Raw genomic sequence first — 13,374 nt, 5'->3', positions numbered from 1 at the left:
TTCAGCTTGGAGAAGAGACGACTGAGGGGGGATATGATAGAGGTGTTTAAAATCATGAGAGGTCTAGAACGGGTAGATGTGAATCGGTTATTTACTCTTTCGGATAGTAGAAAGACTAGGGGACACTCCATGAAGTTAGCATGGGGCACATTTAAAACTAATCGGAGAAAGTTCTTTTTTACTCAACGCACAATTAAACTCTGGAATTTGTTGCCAGAGAATGTGGTTCGTGCAGTTAGTATAGCTGTGTTTAAAAAAGGATTGGATAAGTTCTTGGAGGAGAAGTCCATTACCTGCTATTAAGTTCACTTAGAGAATAGCCACTGCCATTAGCAATGGTTACATGGAATAGACTTAGTTTTTGGGTACTTGCCAGGTTCTTATGGCCTGGATTGGCCACTGTTGGAAACAGGATGCTGGGCTTGATGGACCCTTGGTCTGACCCAGTATGGCATTTTCTTATGTTCTTATGTTCTTATGCTAGACTCTTTCCACAATCAGTATAGAATAGGCCCTTTCAGCCTGTCATTAGCACTGAGGATCTTTCCCAAGTGTCTAGCTGTAGAAGAATGTCAGGGCAACCACACCTTTCCTTACCTAGTCGACTGGCTTGCGATGGCAAATTCCCAGGAATGTGTACTAACCTTCTAATCAAAATTGATACAACTCCTGCAGTAGCTGAGATTCCTATTGAATTTCGAGAAATCAAGTTTATCCCTTCCAAATTAATTGAGCATGGATATATTCTCTGCAGGAGAGGGAATTCCTCCCCTCAGATTAAGCAAATAATTTCAGATCACTTGTCTACAAACTGCTGAATGCAGATTAGTCAACAGCCAGAGACATAATGATTGTTCTGACCACATGGCAGCAGCAATCCACATAGTTCCACTAACCTGCTTTCACATACAACTTCTACAATGGGACTTTTATTCACAATGGGATCAGCTAACTCAGACCCTAACATCCAAAGTGGAGATTTCAAAAGAAAGAAACAGGATCTGCGCTAGTGGCTAGATCCTCTCATTCTTCAAAAAGGGGCACCATTACACTTGACCCCTTATAAAGTAACACAGATGACAAATGTCTCTTTGAGAAGTTCTGAAGCCCAAAAAGGCTCCTTTTGAATTCAAGGGATGTGTTCATCCGTAGAAAGCAATTTCAAATCAAACTCCTAGAAATGAGAGCAATCAGATATGCTCTAAAAATTTTCACTTGCCTCTTCAAGGGGAAAAGCACTCTCATTCAAACTGACAACCAGGTAGCTATGTTTGACATCAATAAAAAAGGGGACACAGCTTCATGGATCCTTTGCCTAGAAGCGATACAGATTTGGTAATAGGCAAGCAAACATCAGACCATCCTACAAATGACCTACCTTCCAGGAATCTCAATACGTTAGCAGATCACCTCAGTCTCTTGACCACATGAATCATCTCTGCAGAAATTGACAGCCAACAGACTGTTCAGTCTATGAGGGTCTTCCACCAATCCACCTGTTTGCCTCAGAACAAAATACAAAACTAAAAAAAAAAGGTTTTCTGCTCTATTCTTACCAGCAAACTCAGATCTATGCAAGACATTTTTCTGTTCGACTGGAATACAGGTCTCATGTACGCTTTTTCCACCAATTCCACTGATATCCAAAACAGTGCAAAACGTGCTCAGACAGGACATATCTACTCCTCATAGTTTCAGTGTGGCTCAGACAAGTTTGCTTTCCATAAATGAAATATCTGACCAGCAGTCTGCTAATCCCACTCAGATCAGATCCATCTTTATTAATTAAGAAGAGGGCCATGTGTTTCAACTGAACCTCCCATCCCTCAGTCTGATCACTTGGATGTTGAGTGCTCAATAATCTCTGGATTGTCCTTACCCAAGGAAGTTGAGATCATCATAGTATCTGTCAGAAAGCAATTGAGGAGATCCTACAACTTTAGAAGGAAAATGTTTACCACATGGTGTCAACACATATCCTTGGATCTGTTCTCATGCGAATCAAGAGAGTTGCTGATCTATTTGTTCTCTCTTTCTACTTTAGTCTCATACTTCATCAGTAAGAGTGCATCTCAGTGCTAAAACCACTTACCATACTCATATAGAGTGTACACCTATCTTGACTCACCCATTAGTCTCCAAATTCATGAAAGATTTATGGCAAACTAAACCACCTTTTCCATGGGATTTAAATATGTTTCTGACACAACTCATGAAACCGTGATTTGAACTAATGGAGTCAGCTTCTCTCAAGTTTCTAATATGGAAATTAATATTCCTTGTAGCAGTAATGTTAGCCAGAAGTGCCAGTGAGCTTCAGGCTTTAGTTTACTATTCACCTTATATGCAATTCTTCCACCAAAGGATACTGCTCTGCATTCATCTGAAATGTCTACCAAAAGTTGTATACCTTTCTATATTAATCAAGCCATCATGTTACCTATGTTCCTCTCAAGGTTTCATGTACATGAAGGGGAGAAAATTCTTCATATCTTAGACTGTAAAAGAACTTTGGCTTATTACAAAAGAAGAACTCAGCCACATCATCAGGCTTCATAACTATTCGCCTTGTATGATCCTAACAAACTTGGCATATTAGTGGCCAAACAAAAATTATCAAACTGGCTAAACAACTCTATTGTGCACTGCTATCACCTAGCAGGCCTACAAATTACAGACTCTATTAAAGCTTAACAAGTTACAGCCATGGCTGCACTAGTGGCTCACCCATGAAGACATCTGCAAAGTTGCAACATGATTGTCAGTACAAAATTCTATATCCTATACAATCTCCCAGTGACAGGAACTTCAGACAAAAAGGTTTGCAGAGCCTGTTCACCCAGAAGTCGACTTTCCATGGTGGGGTCCAGTTTGCTTTGTTGCGATCCCAGGTCAGCCCCGGGATCGGCACCTACCCCGTCGCAGCCCCGGTTCCAGCCCGCCTTCCCCGGGCCTCCGGGGACCTTGGCTGCTGCAGGCCCGACGTCGGCCTACCTCGCCCGGGCCTGCAGGCTCCTCTGCCGCCGCGTTCCCGCTCCGTCGGAGCTGCCGGCGTCTCTCTGCGGCTGGCCCCGCGTCCTAGCTCCGAATTTAAAGGGGCCAGCGCGGGAAAGTCAGGTTCCTCCTCCGGCTGACGTCAGACGCTGCAGGGCTACTTAAGCCCTGCAGTTCCTGGACCCATCGCCTTGCAACGAGGTTCCCAGGTTCTTCCTGCTTCCAGTTGCTGTGTTCCTGCTTCGTCTCTTGATTCCCTGGTTCCTGACTCGGATTGGCTTCGGTGATTCTCTGGTTCCTGACTCGGTTTGGCTTTCGACGATTCTCTGGTTCCTGACTCGGATTGGCTTCGGTGATTCTCTGGTTCCTGACTCGGTTCGGCTAGCGGTGATTCTCTGGTATTCGACTTGGCCTGGTGAGCGACGTCCCTCTGGCTCTCGACCTTGGACTTCTTCAGGACTCCGTCTCCGAGGTATCTCCTAAGTCCCAGCGGCCGGGTCCCTACGGGCTCCTCCTGGGGGGACACCGGCTTCCAGGGTGAATCTCCTAAGTCCCAGCGGCCGGACTCTTACGAGCTCCTCTCGGGGGAGTACCGGCTTCCAGGGCGAAGACCTTCTACCACCAGGCCAGTCTCACCTTCTCTTCAACTCCCTGCCAAGCCCTTGGTCACATAGGGCCTTCCGTGCTTCCTTCCGCCAGCCATCCCCGAGTCCGCCCCTGCCGCCTTCCGATCGGCACCAGTGCTGAGAACCCTCTCAGCCTCCATCCATCCATCGGTTCCGATCGGCCCAAGGGTCCACGAAGTTAACATGCTTATTCAGTAAACACTCTGCTGGAATCCTCAGCTTCAGACTCCCCACATGTCATGGCTAATTCAGCCCCGCTTATCAACAGAAAATTCAAGTTTGCTTATCGTAAACAGTGTTTTCCGCAGATAGTAGAATGAATTAGCCATACTAAATATCTGCCTGCCTGCACAGAGAGTTGACCACCTAGTTAAATTTAGCTCTCAAATTGACTGAGGAAACTCATGAAGCAATGGCCGAGTGGGAATTCCCACACATGCTCAGTAGAGCAAAAATTTTACTAACTTGGAAAGAGAAATTCATTCGGTACTGCCATATGACATCTCCCATTATCATGGCTAATTAATCCTGCTATCAATGGAAAACACCGTTTACGATAAATAAACTTGCTTTCCCTGCCCTAACTCCGCCCCTGTATCCACCCACTTTTTAGGTTCCTAAATTTAAATGCCTAGTGAAACTAGAATTCTAAATTTAGGCATTCAGCCCTAGTAAATTTTCAAGGTCCAATTTAGCAGCCTAACTCCAAACATTAGGAGCTTAAAACCTTTGAAAATTGACTTCAGAATTAATGTTACGTATGCATGAATGCTCAGAAATCTCTTTTATATGGGGAAACTGTACAACTAGAGGTCACAACATGAAACTCCAAGCAGGATGACTCAGAACCAACATCAGGAAATATTTTTTCACGGCGAGGGTGGTGGATGCCTGGAATGCCCTCCCAAAAGAGATGGAGAGGAGAAGAAAACTGGGTGAATTTAAAAGGGCATGGGATAAACATTATGGATCCCTAAAGCCTTGAGGCTGATAATGAAGAAAAGGGGTATCCCATGTTAAATGTAAGTTTAACATTTCTGCATGGGGAGTAACCTGCACAGAACAGCAGCTACTGCTCTTAACAGAATGCATGGGGATAACTTGCACAAACTGGCAGGTATTACCCTTAATGGAACATATGGGGATAACCTGCATGGCATGGCAGTTGTAATCTTAACAGAATGCATGGGAGTAACCTACGTTTTGTTAAGGCACTTACTATCATAAGCCATTTGCTGGATGGCCCATTTGATCTTTATCTGCCATCATTTCTATGTTACTATGTTATGTTAACCCTTTTGGGATAGCCAAATTGTTAATTACCCAAACAAAATACTTTGCAACTGTCTTACCCATTTCTAAGAAAATCTATTACAAAAAGTAAACAAGCACACTGTAGTATTTGGTTAGGCAAAGTTTAGATTACACTGTAATGTGAAATGGATGTTAGTATGATCCTGACTGCTTAGCAAGGGATATGCTAGCACAAGTTACTCACATATCCTTTTTTCTCAGTTTGTTACAGCACAAAGTCAAGCGTTGTTCACTGGAAAAAGTTGTAAATAATTAAGTTCCCTTCACCCCTGAAGTTACATAATGTTATCATAGTTTGGCTTCCTGGGAATACAAGTAACAGCAGCAGAAGAGGTGGTTGGAGAAGCAGTGGCACAAAAGTAGGAAGAGAGAGTGACTGGAGTAACAGCAATTGTTGGGGAAGCCAATGAGAATTCATCACTACCATCCAGGACAGTGTGAATGTACCATTTGTTACCTATAACCACTATTGTGCCCAAACAATAAGCTACATGGAATGTTCAGTTTCATTCCAAGCACTTTGATTGGTTGGAAAAAAGGACACTTATTCTCCAGAAATACTGTTTTACTGACTACATTGTTTCTAAGGGCGGTATCTTCATTTCTTTTTTAAAACATAGAAGTGAAGATACTGATTCATTGTTTTGCAACATCAGATGAAGTCACTGTATTTGTTTCTCTTTGTATAGAGCCAGAAAAACAAAATTGCTTACCTGTAATAGGTGCTCTCTGTGTTCTGCAGGATAATCAATCACATAAATGGGTGATGTCACCTGATAGTGCCTCATGAAGTGTTTCTTAAAATGCTGCAGAAAAATCTAAAAGGCTTTTCTTGACATACGTGGAACTTCTTACCCTGCTGCTGCATGGAGCATAGTCTTATGTAATAGCTTAGGAAAAAAATATAACTTTGATAGGAGAGGTCTGAGACTTTGGGGTGAAATTTTGGCGTTAATGCAGGGCGGGGCCAAACATTACACAAATAGATTGCTATAAGACACTAATATGCATACATTTGGCAATTTACTCACATAATTTTAAACCAGCTAATTAGCTTGCATAATGGATATTAGACTTGTTTATTTGTACTATTGTCTGGGTGAAGAACCAGAGGGGTCTGGATGACCTGGAAAAGGACTGGGCGAACTGATGGAGGAACTGAAAATCTGGTAATTTAAATTAAGCACGCATGTTTTAAAATATACTGACTTCCATGTGCAAATCGGGTTTTATGTAAGTCCTACTTTATTTTCCCATAAAATACACATATAAATATTTTTTAAATTAGAAGGAGACATATGCATTTTCAATATACTGAAATACTCACTTTCAATGCATTGCATGTATTTGCATGTAGGTACCCATACTTATATTTTATAAAACATGCATATCTGACATGCGTGAGTTATAAATTGTTAATTTATAACTCACAATAATAATAATAATAATAATAATAAAATAATAAAATAAAATAATAAAAAAAATAAAATAAAATAACGGCAATAGATATGACCGTGCCATATCTATTGCCGGTCCGGCTCTCTGGAACTCTCTACCTGTCCACATGCGACTTGAAACTTGTGCATTTAAATTCAAAAAGAAACTAAAAACTCTCCTGTTCAACCATGCCTACACAGAATAATTCCTTCCATTCCCCCTCGTAGTCCCCCCCTTTCAGGTGACCACCCTCTCCTTATATTAAGGAGACATTCATTGTAAATTGTAAATTGTTTTGGTTATGATTTTCTTGTTTTCCCTTTCCTTCCTACTGCCTCTCTGTTCTACCCTCGCCCAGTTACATTCTCCTTGTTGAAATGTATTTTCCAATCTTTCAGTTATTATGTGAACCGGTATGATGTCGCCACTAATACCGGTATATAAAAGTTTCTAAATAAATAAAATAAATAAATAAAACATTTTCAAAGGTCTCCATGCGTATATTGGGCCACATGGAGTTGTTTGTAAGTTATCCCCTGTGTATGGCTGATTATCCACAGAAACACCCGTTACAAGGGAGCAACTTTGTTTTATCCATAGATAAGCAGAATTAATCGTTGCTAAGGATTGCCTTCCAACAAAATGGTGCTGACTTCAGGGCACACTGGTGCCATTCTGAAATGGAGAGTTAGTGGAGCTGGAGCAAATGGAAACCACTAAACCACCAAGTCATATTTTTTTATGTGGCAAAGCCCTTTTCTTTTTTGTCTAGGAAGGACAATCCAAAACAATATAAATAGGCCTTAGGAGGGATGGAATTGGATTCTGCCCTTCAAAATGATCCTGGAGGAAAGTCTGACCACAACTACTGTTGTGTCAGGAATCAGTATCCAAACAATAATGGGAAATACATGTGTTGACAGAAGTCAATGTTGCAGTTTTGCAAATCTTCTCAATACAGGTCAATCTCAGGTGGGCCACCAACACAGTCAAGACTCTGTCTTTATGAGCACTGACATGTCCTGCTAGAGTCAGATCTACAAGGACATAACAAGAGGAAATACAATCTGCTGTCCAATTAGAAATGGTACCTTTGGTTATAGCAAGGACAAGTATGTTGGGATCAAATGAAACAAAACATTGGGTGGACCTTCTGAGGACAATTTTCAAAGTCAATTATGTGATTAAACAGGGATTTACACCAGATTGTCTGTATGCCTCATAATTGCCCTCCCTCAATCCACTAAAAGTATGCACAGTGTTCTGCAACATCTAGGAGGGCACTATTTAAATTTATCTGACTATGCAAGTAAGCCAGATAAGATTTGTCCACTCAACTTACATAGGATATTCAGTGGTACAGCAATGTGACCCGGATAAGTATTAAAGTTAGCTGGATAAGGTTATCTGGCTAACTTTAGACCTGCTATGGGGCATGTCTAGTTTATCCGGTTAACTTAACTGGATAAGTTTGAACATCGCTACTTATCTGGCTAAGTTTGCCAGGTAAGTAGCACTGCCCAGTTATGCCCATTGCCTGCCCAGCCAACTAGGTAGCCAGATAAGCGACTTATCCAGCTAGGTAGTATAGCCAGATTTTCAGTAGCTGCCACTTATCTGGAAATGTCTGACTTATCTGGCTAAGTAGCATTTGAATATGGACCCCCTGAACTTTTCGCTGCATTTTGGGGAAGCATTCCCAGAGAACGATTTTGGGCAGGATTGGAAAATGCTATATATAGATTGTATTTTCTAATCTTCGCATGTTATTTTCCATGAAATATCTAGCTGCACATAAAGCAGGTACAAAAGAAGTTTCAAAGGGAAAAATACATGCATTTGGTGAAAAGTCCTGAGGTAAAAAATACCCATGGGCTTTGCACAAAACAGTTTGAAAGTTGTTCCCTCCACAGAGAAGGCAATGTTTCTCTTGCATTCCAGACTGTGCAAGGCCTGTTTACCTTTACGAGCATGAGGCCTGGAAAAAATGTTGGTAGAACAATTGACTGTATAAAATGGAAATTCAACACCACCTTAGGCTGTAACTTGGGATGCGTGGGCAGTATCACCCTATTGTGAGGAAACTCATATAAGGCGAATAAGTCACTAAGGTCTGCAGCTGACTGATTCTGCAGGCTGAAGTGGCCACTACAAAAATATGACCTCCAGGTCAGGTACCTGAGCTCAAAAGAAGAGTTCACAGTCTCAGAACAGTTTTCATCAGTTGAGAAAATACTACCCTGATGTCCATGACACTGTGGGTGGCTTAATGAGAATTCTCAGTTGAAACAACCTCTTCATAAACAGAACAACTAAAGGGATGGATAACTCTGGTCCTCAAGAGACACAAACAGATTTGCTTTTCAGGATATCCACCACAAATATGCAAGAGATAGATTTGCACCTACTGCCTCTGTTGTATATGAATTTAGCTTATGCATATTTATTATGAATACCTAAAAACCAGGCCTATTTGTGGCCAAGGACAGGAATTTGCTACCCCTGAACTAAGGGCTGTACAGATATGAAGTTTCGTTCTATATTTTGATGATAATCATCAGTTGAAGTAAGGTGAACCCTAACAGACTCTAAAAGAAATTAAAGGTACTCCGTTTTTGTGAACAGTAAGAAAAGGGATTTAGGGCTTGCCCTCACACCAGACCACACAATTCTTCCATTTGATCCCATGAAATCTTCTTGCAGATACCTTCCTAGCAGCCACATGGATCTGAGATATTGCATCAGAGAAACCAAAGGAACAAATCATTTTGCTCTCAGCATTCTGGTTGTGAGAATCAGGGAATGGAGGTTAGAATGAAGCAATGTTCCTTGGATCTGCATATCAAGTAAGGTAAATTCCCCAACCTGACTGGTTCCATGAAGGAAAACTCCTGAAGGAGTGGAAACCAAATCTGCCTTGCTGAAGGTGAAGCTATGAGTATCATAGTTCTTTGGCCTCTTGCAAGTTTAGTCAAGTTCTTGGCAACTAAGAATATCAGAGAATATGCACACGTAAGACCTGCCTCTCAATGAAAGGAGAAAGCATCTGACATTAACCTGCCCTCTGATTTCCATCTGCAGCTGAAAGTCTGCACTTTCCTGTCAGTGTGGTCATAAATAGATCTATCGCAAGTATTCCCTACTTGAGAAAAACCCTGTCTGTCATATCCTGGGACCATTTGTGGATATTCACTATCCAACTGAGTCTGTGCACTAGGATATTCCCTTTCCCTCCAGAACAGTTTGGTAAGAGGGAATTTGGAAATGTAATCCCATGGCCAGATTACCATCAAAGAGGCACCATAACAGGGAGTTTCCGTTGCTTTGTGATACGGATGCACTTCTCTGGCCCTGAGTGGCTTGATTTCACTGAGACTTTATTAGGCTTATCTTATGCAGAGATGTGACATAGGAATAACATGAACGACCTAACAAGGGAGACCACTGGATATACTGATTAAATATAGCGAAAAATATCCAGCAAAGAATTTAGATTTAAATAGCAACACAGATTTTAAAGCAAATCATTGATTTTTCTAATTGATTTTTTGTTTTTGCTTTTTTCTTTGACTGCTTAAGTACCTGTTTAAGGACTGATGTAGAGTGCTCAGAGAAGTTTTCATTTTGGCACATTACCAAGAGCATTCAAATTTATTATGAGCATTTAAATTCACATTAACACATTAACAGCACTAAGCAGTCAAAGAAAAAAGCAAAACAAAAAATTAAGTATAAAAATCAATGATTTGCTTTAAAATCTATGTTGCTATTCAATACGGAGTTTTTTTTATGACTAATGACCTTGCCTATTAACCAATTTATAAGGTTATATGCATGAGAACTGGCATATAAAGTCTTCTTCTTCCATATTAACTAAAGCAAGTTTAATGCATACAGATGGAACTGTCTTTACGGTAGACTCTAAATAAATTCCTTGTTGGGTATTTTTCGCTATGTTGCCATATGACCCAACATCTTAAACATTTTCCAGGCTGATGCCTTCTGACTCTGAATATCTCCCTTCACCGTGGACACTAATTCAGTGAGCTTGTTGGGAGGGAGGCATGCCTTAGCTAGATCATGTCTTGCATAGCCCCGATAAACTCCAATCAAAGTGATAGGTTTAATTTAGATTGCAGATAATTTATGAGTAACCCTAGCAACTCTACACCACTTCAAGATGCTGGGTTTCTTCTCTCCCACTGTAAGGAAAACAGAAGCTGCGAAATCAAAGGATGAAATTGTCCCCCCCCCCCCCCCCAAAAAAAGGGAACTGGCCAAGATCTGTAAAAAGAAGAAAATAATCCCAGGGCCTAGCGCTTGTCAATAAGAAAATAGAGCTGCAAAATTGCTAAGGAGAAAAAGGAGTCAGGAACCTGAATAGCATCCAAATCTTTTCCGTGGTGGTGAGAGAAACACATCCGACCCGGTCCATGGACAAAAGGGGACTAAAGAGTTCCACATGATGGTAGCAGGGCGGGAGATCCCACGCATGTCAAGAGGTTTTCTACAGTATTTGAAGAAACACTCGCGTTGGTGCCATCGGATGATGCCACCCATCTGTACGGCTGAAGAATTCTGGCTGTCAATACAAAACTTTACAACATAGAGACAAGTATGGCAGCAGAGTAAAAAGGAAGCAGTTTTTCTTACCTGCTGGGGAGCTTGCAGCACTTCCTATGATAGATGTGGGAATGTTTTTTGTCAAAGCTGACCCTGTTTTACTGTCTCTACCTAAAACACAGAGAAGGAATCCACCATAAAGACGCACAGGACCTTCCTGAAGAAGCAATTTTCAGACAATTAACCGCCATCTAGAGATACTGTTTTATTTCTCCTTGCCAGGTAACTTCTGCTCCACATTTCTTTTAAAAAGCAAAGGTGGGAAGGGGTGTTTTTCAGCAAGTAAATCCAACTCAAAAATAAAAGGGCATATCAGAGGTTTAGCTGTATGTCTGTATAATTACATTAAACAGAGAAATAAAAAGTAAAACTTTTCCTTCTAAATCATAAGTAAAATGCATACCAGTTGATCAGCTCTTACTGTTAAAAACATGGAAATTGACCCAGTTTTGGTAAACAAGAAAACAAAATATGGCATAAAATGAACCTATTAAACAGATTGGTGTAGAAGATATTCCTGTTATAATCATTTACAGAAGCAAGTTCCTGCAATAGAGAAAATCATTCTGAAAGACTGGATGAGCATTTGAAAAACATGATTAAAACCTTTGATTCTGATACTTCAGTAATCAAGAAATTTGTGAAACAGCAGTACCTATAGCAGCAAGAGAAAAAAGAAATGTCATTGAAATATGGCATCTAGGATGAGTTTAGACACAAAAAAACATTACTGAGCTATGCCCTAAAGACTTGTTATAGTCTTTGTGTGCCTAAACCTCTTTTTAAAAAACAGAAAGAGGTCAATCATAATTGTATTTATTTAAAATAAATAAATAACCCACACATCAATCCATAGCTTATGGTGGTATAACAAAAGAACAGTCATAAAAAACCCCCCATAAAAACAAGCCAAGAATCGACTAAAAAAAAGACAGATAATATACTTCTGAGAGTTGAACTCTCTTCAATGCAAAATGAATTAAGGGTGATGGTATCTGAATATTCAAGGAAGGTCCAGGCTGGCTTACAGCAGCATTGCTTGTTTTCAAAGGTGTAAAGAGAGAGTAACCTGACTGAGCAGGTCTGACTAGCATCCATATCATTTCTGTGGTGGTGATGCGTGGAAAGCAGAGGACGGAGAGATCATAACATATGTTAGTCTTTAATTCAAAGGGAAAGGAAAGGAATATGTAGTCTGTTACAAGACTAATACTTTTCTTTTTGCATATCCTCACAAACCCCAATCTGCTCACTCTCTCAGCCAAGTCCTGCCACAAAGGCCACCAGCCCAGCCCAGTAACTGGACCCTCATCCCTAACATATTCCCCACGATGTTTGACCCTACCTTTCTCCTTTATCCGCTGACCCTTTTTTCAAGGGTCACCACTGACCTCCTCCCTCAAGCAGCTCCATGCATATTATGTAGCTTTTGGCATTAGCAATCAGTCCACTTCCAATCATGGCAACCACACGCGATTACAGTATGCGCTTCCCCAAAACACAAGACGATCAAAGTAACCACAGGCCACGGCATCTACTCTGAGAACATCAGAAAACATGGAAGCCTGCTCAATGCTAGGCCCAAATACCTACCCCCCCCCCCCCCCCCCCCCCCGTGAAACTACAGCTCAGCCTCTTACCCTCCACTCACCCTCCTATTGAACCGCTCACTGCCTTGGTAAGATTGTTCCCTAATATGGCTTCTCAGTCCAAGTGCAAACTGCAGTCATCCGAGATAACCTGATCAAAAGAGCTTCCTGTACTGACTGAACTTTAATATGGGAAATGTGGTAAACAGAATCCTGATTATTCATGATCTGGTCTTTATTGTAGAAACCTGGCTCTCAGGCTCCTATCCTAACACACCTCCTTCCCACCAGGCTACAAAATCTACCATCAGCCCAGATATGCCCAAAGAAGTGGGGGAGTGGAAAACCTCCACAAAGACTCAATACTCATTTTAAAAACAGAATCTTGGCCCAGCCCAGTGGCTCAGAAGGAAAATGCTGTGCATTGCCATGTGAAAGATTCCTAATTTGATCCCCATGAGCCTGTGCATGCTATTTTTATGCAAGGAACTCCTTTGAATTACCTTGGTATACAGGCTCCTAAATTTGCTTGTGGGTCCATAATTATAAACATTTTGGGAGTAATTTTTTAACAGCCTCCATAAAACTGATGATAAATACGTGCGTGAGTTACACCAATTTTCAAAGTAAATCTAGGTGGGCAAAGTAATTTGAAAATTCTCTCAACAAAATTAGCCGCACACAATTATGCCTGCTAATTTTGGGTAAATAGTTTGGGTAAATTTACATGATGTACGCCTATAATTTTACTAGCATACAGGTGATTTTAAAAGCATTGTTTGCGCAAAAAC

General features: G+C 41.0%; 1 protein-coding gene across 4 annotated transcripts in view; it reads right to left on the bottom strand.

Annotated features, from left to right (window-relative positions):
- PPP4R4 (protein phosphatase 4 regulatory subunit 4) overlaps positions 1–13,374 on the bottom strand; it is a 553,487-nt gene that overhangs the window by 51,698 nt on the left and 488,415 nt on the right. For all 4 annotated transcript variants that reach the window (XM_029597867.1, XM_029597868.1, XM_029597869.1 and 1 more), the window contains one exon: positions 11,025–11,105. In XM_029597867.1, the coding sequence (XP_029453727.1) occupies positions 11,025–11,105 (81 nt within the window). The remainder of the gene's footprint in view (positions 1–11,024; positions 11,106–13,374) is intronic.

This window comes from Rhinatrema bivittatum, chromosome 4 (genome assembly GCF_901001135.1).
Source record: "Rhinatrema bivittatum chromosome 4, aRhiBiv1.1, whole genome shotgun sequence".
NCBI classification, from domain to species: Eukaryota; Metazoa; Chordata; class Amphibia; order Gymnophiona; family Rhinatrematidae; genus Rhinatrema; species Rhinatrema bivittatum.
Note: the sequence above shows the minus strand (reverse complement) of the source record. Positions and strands in the feature narration are given on the sequence as shown.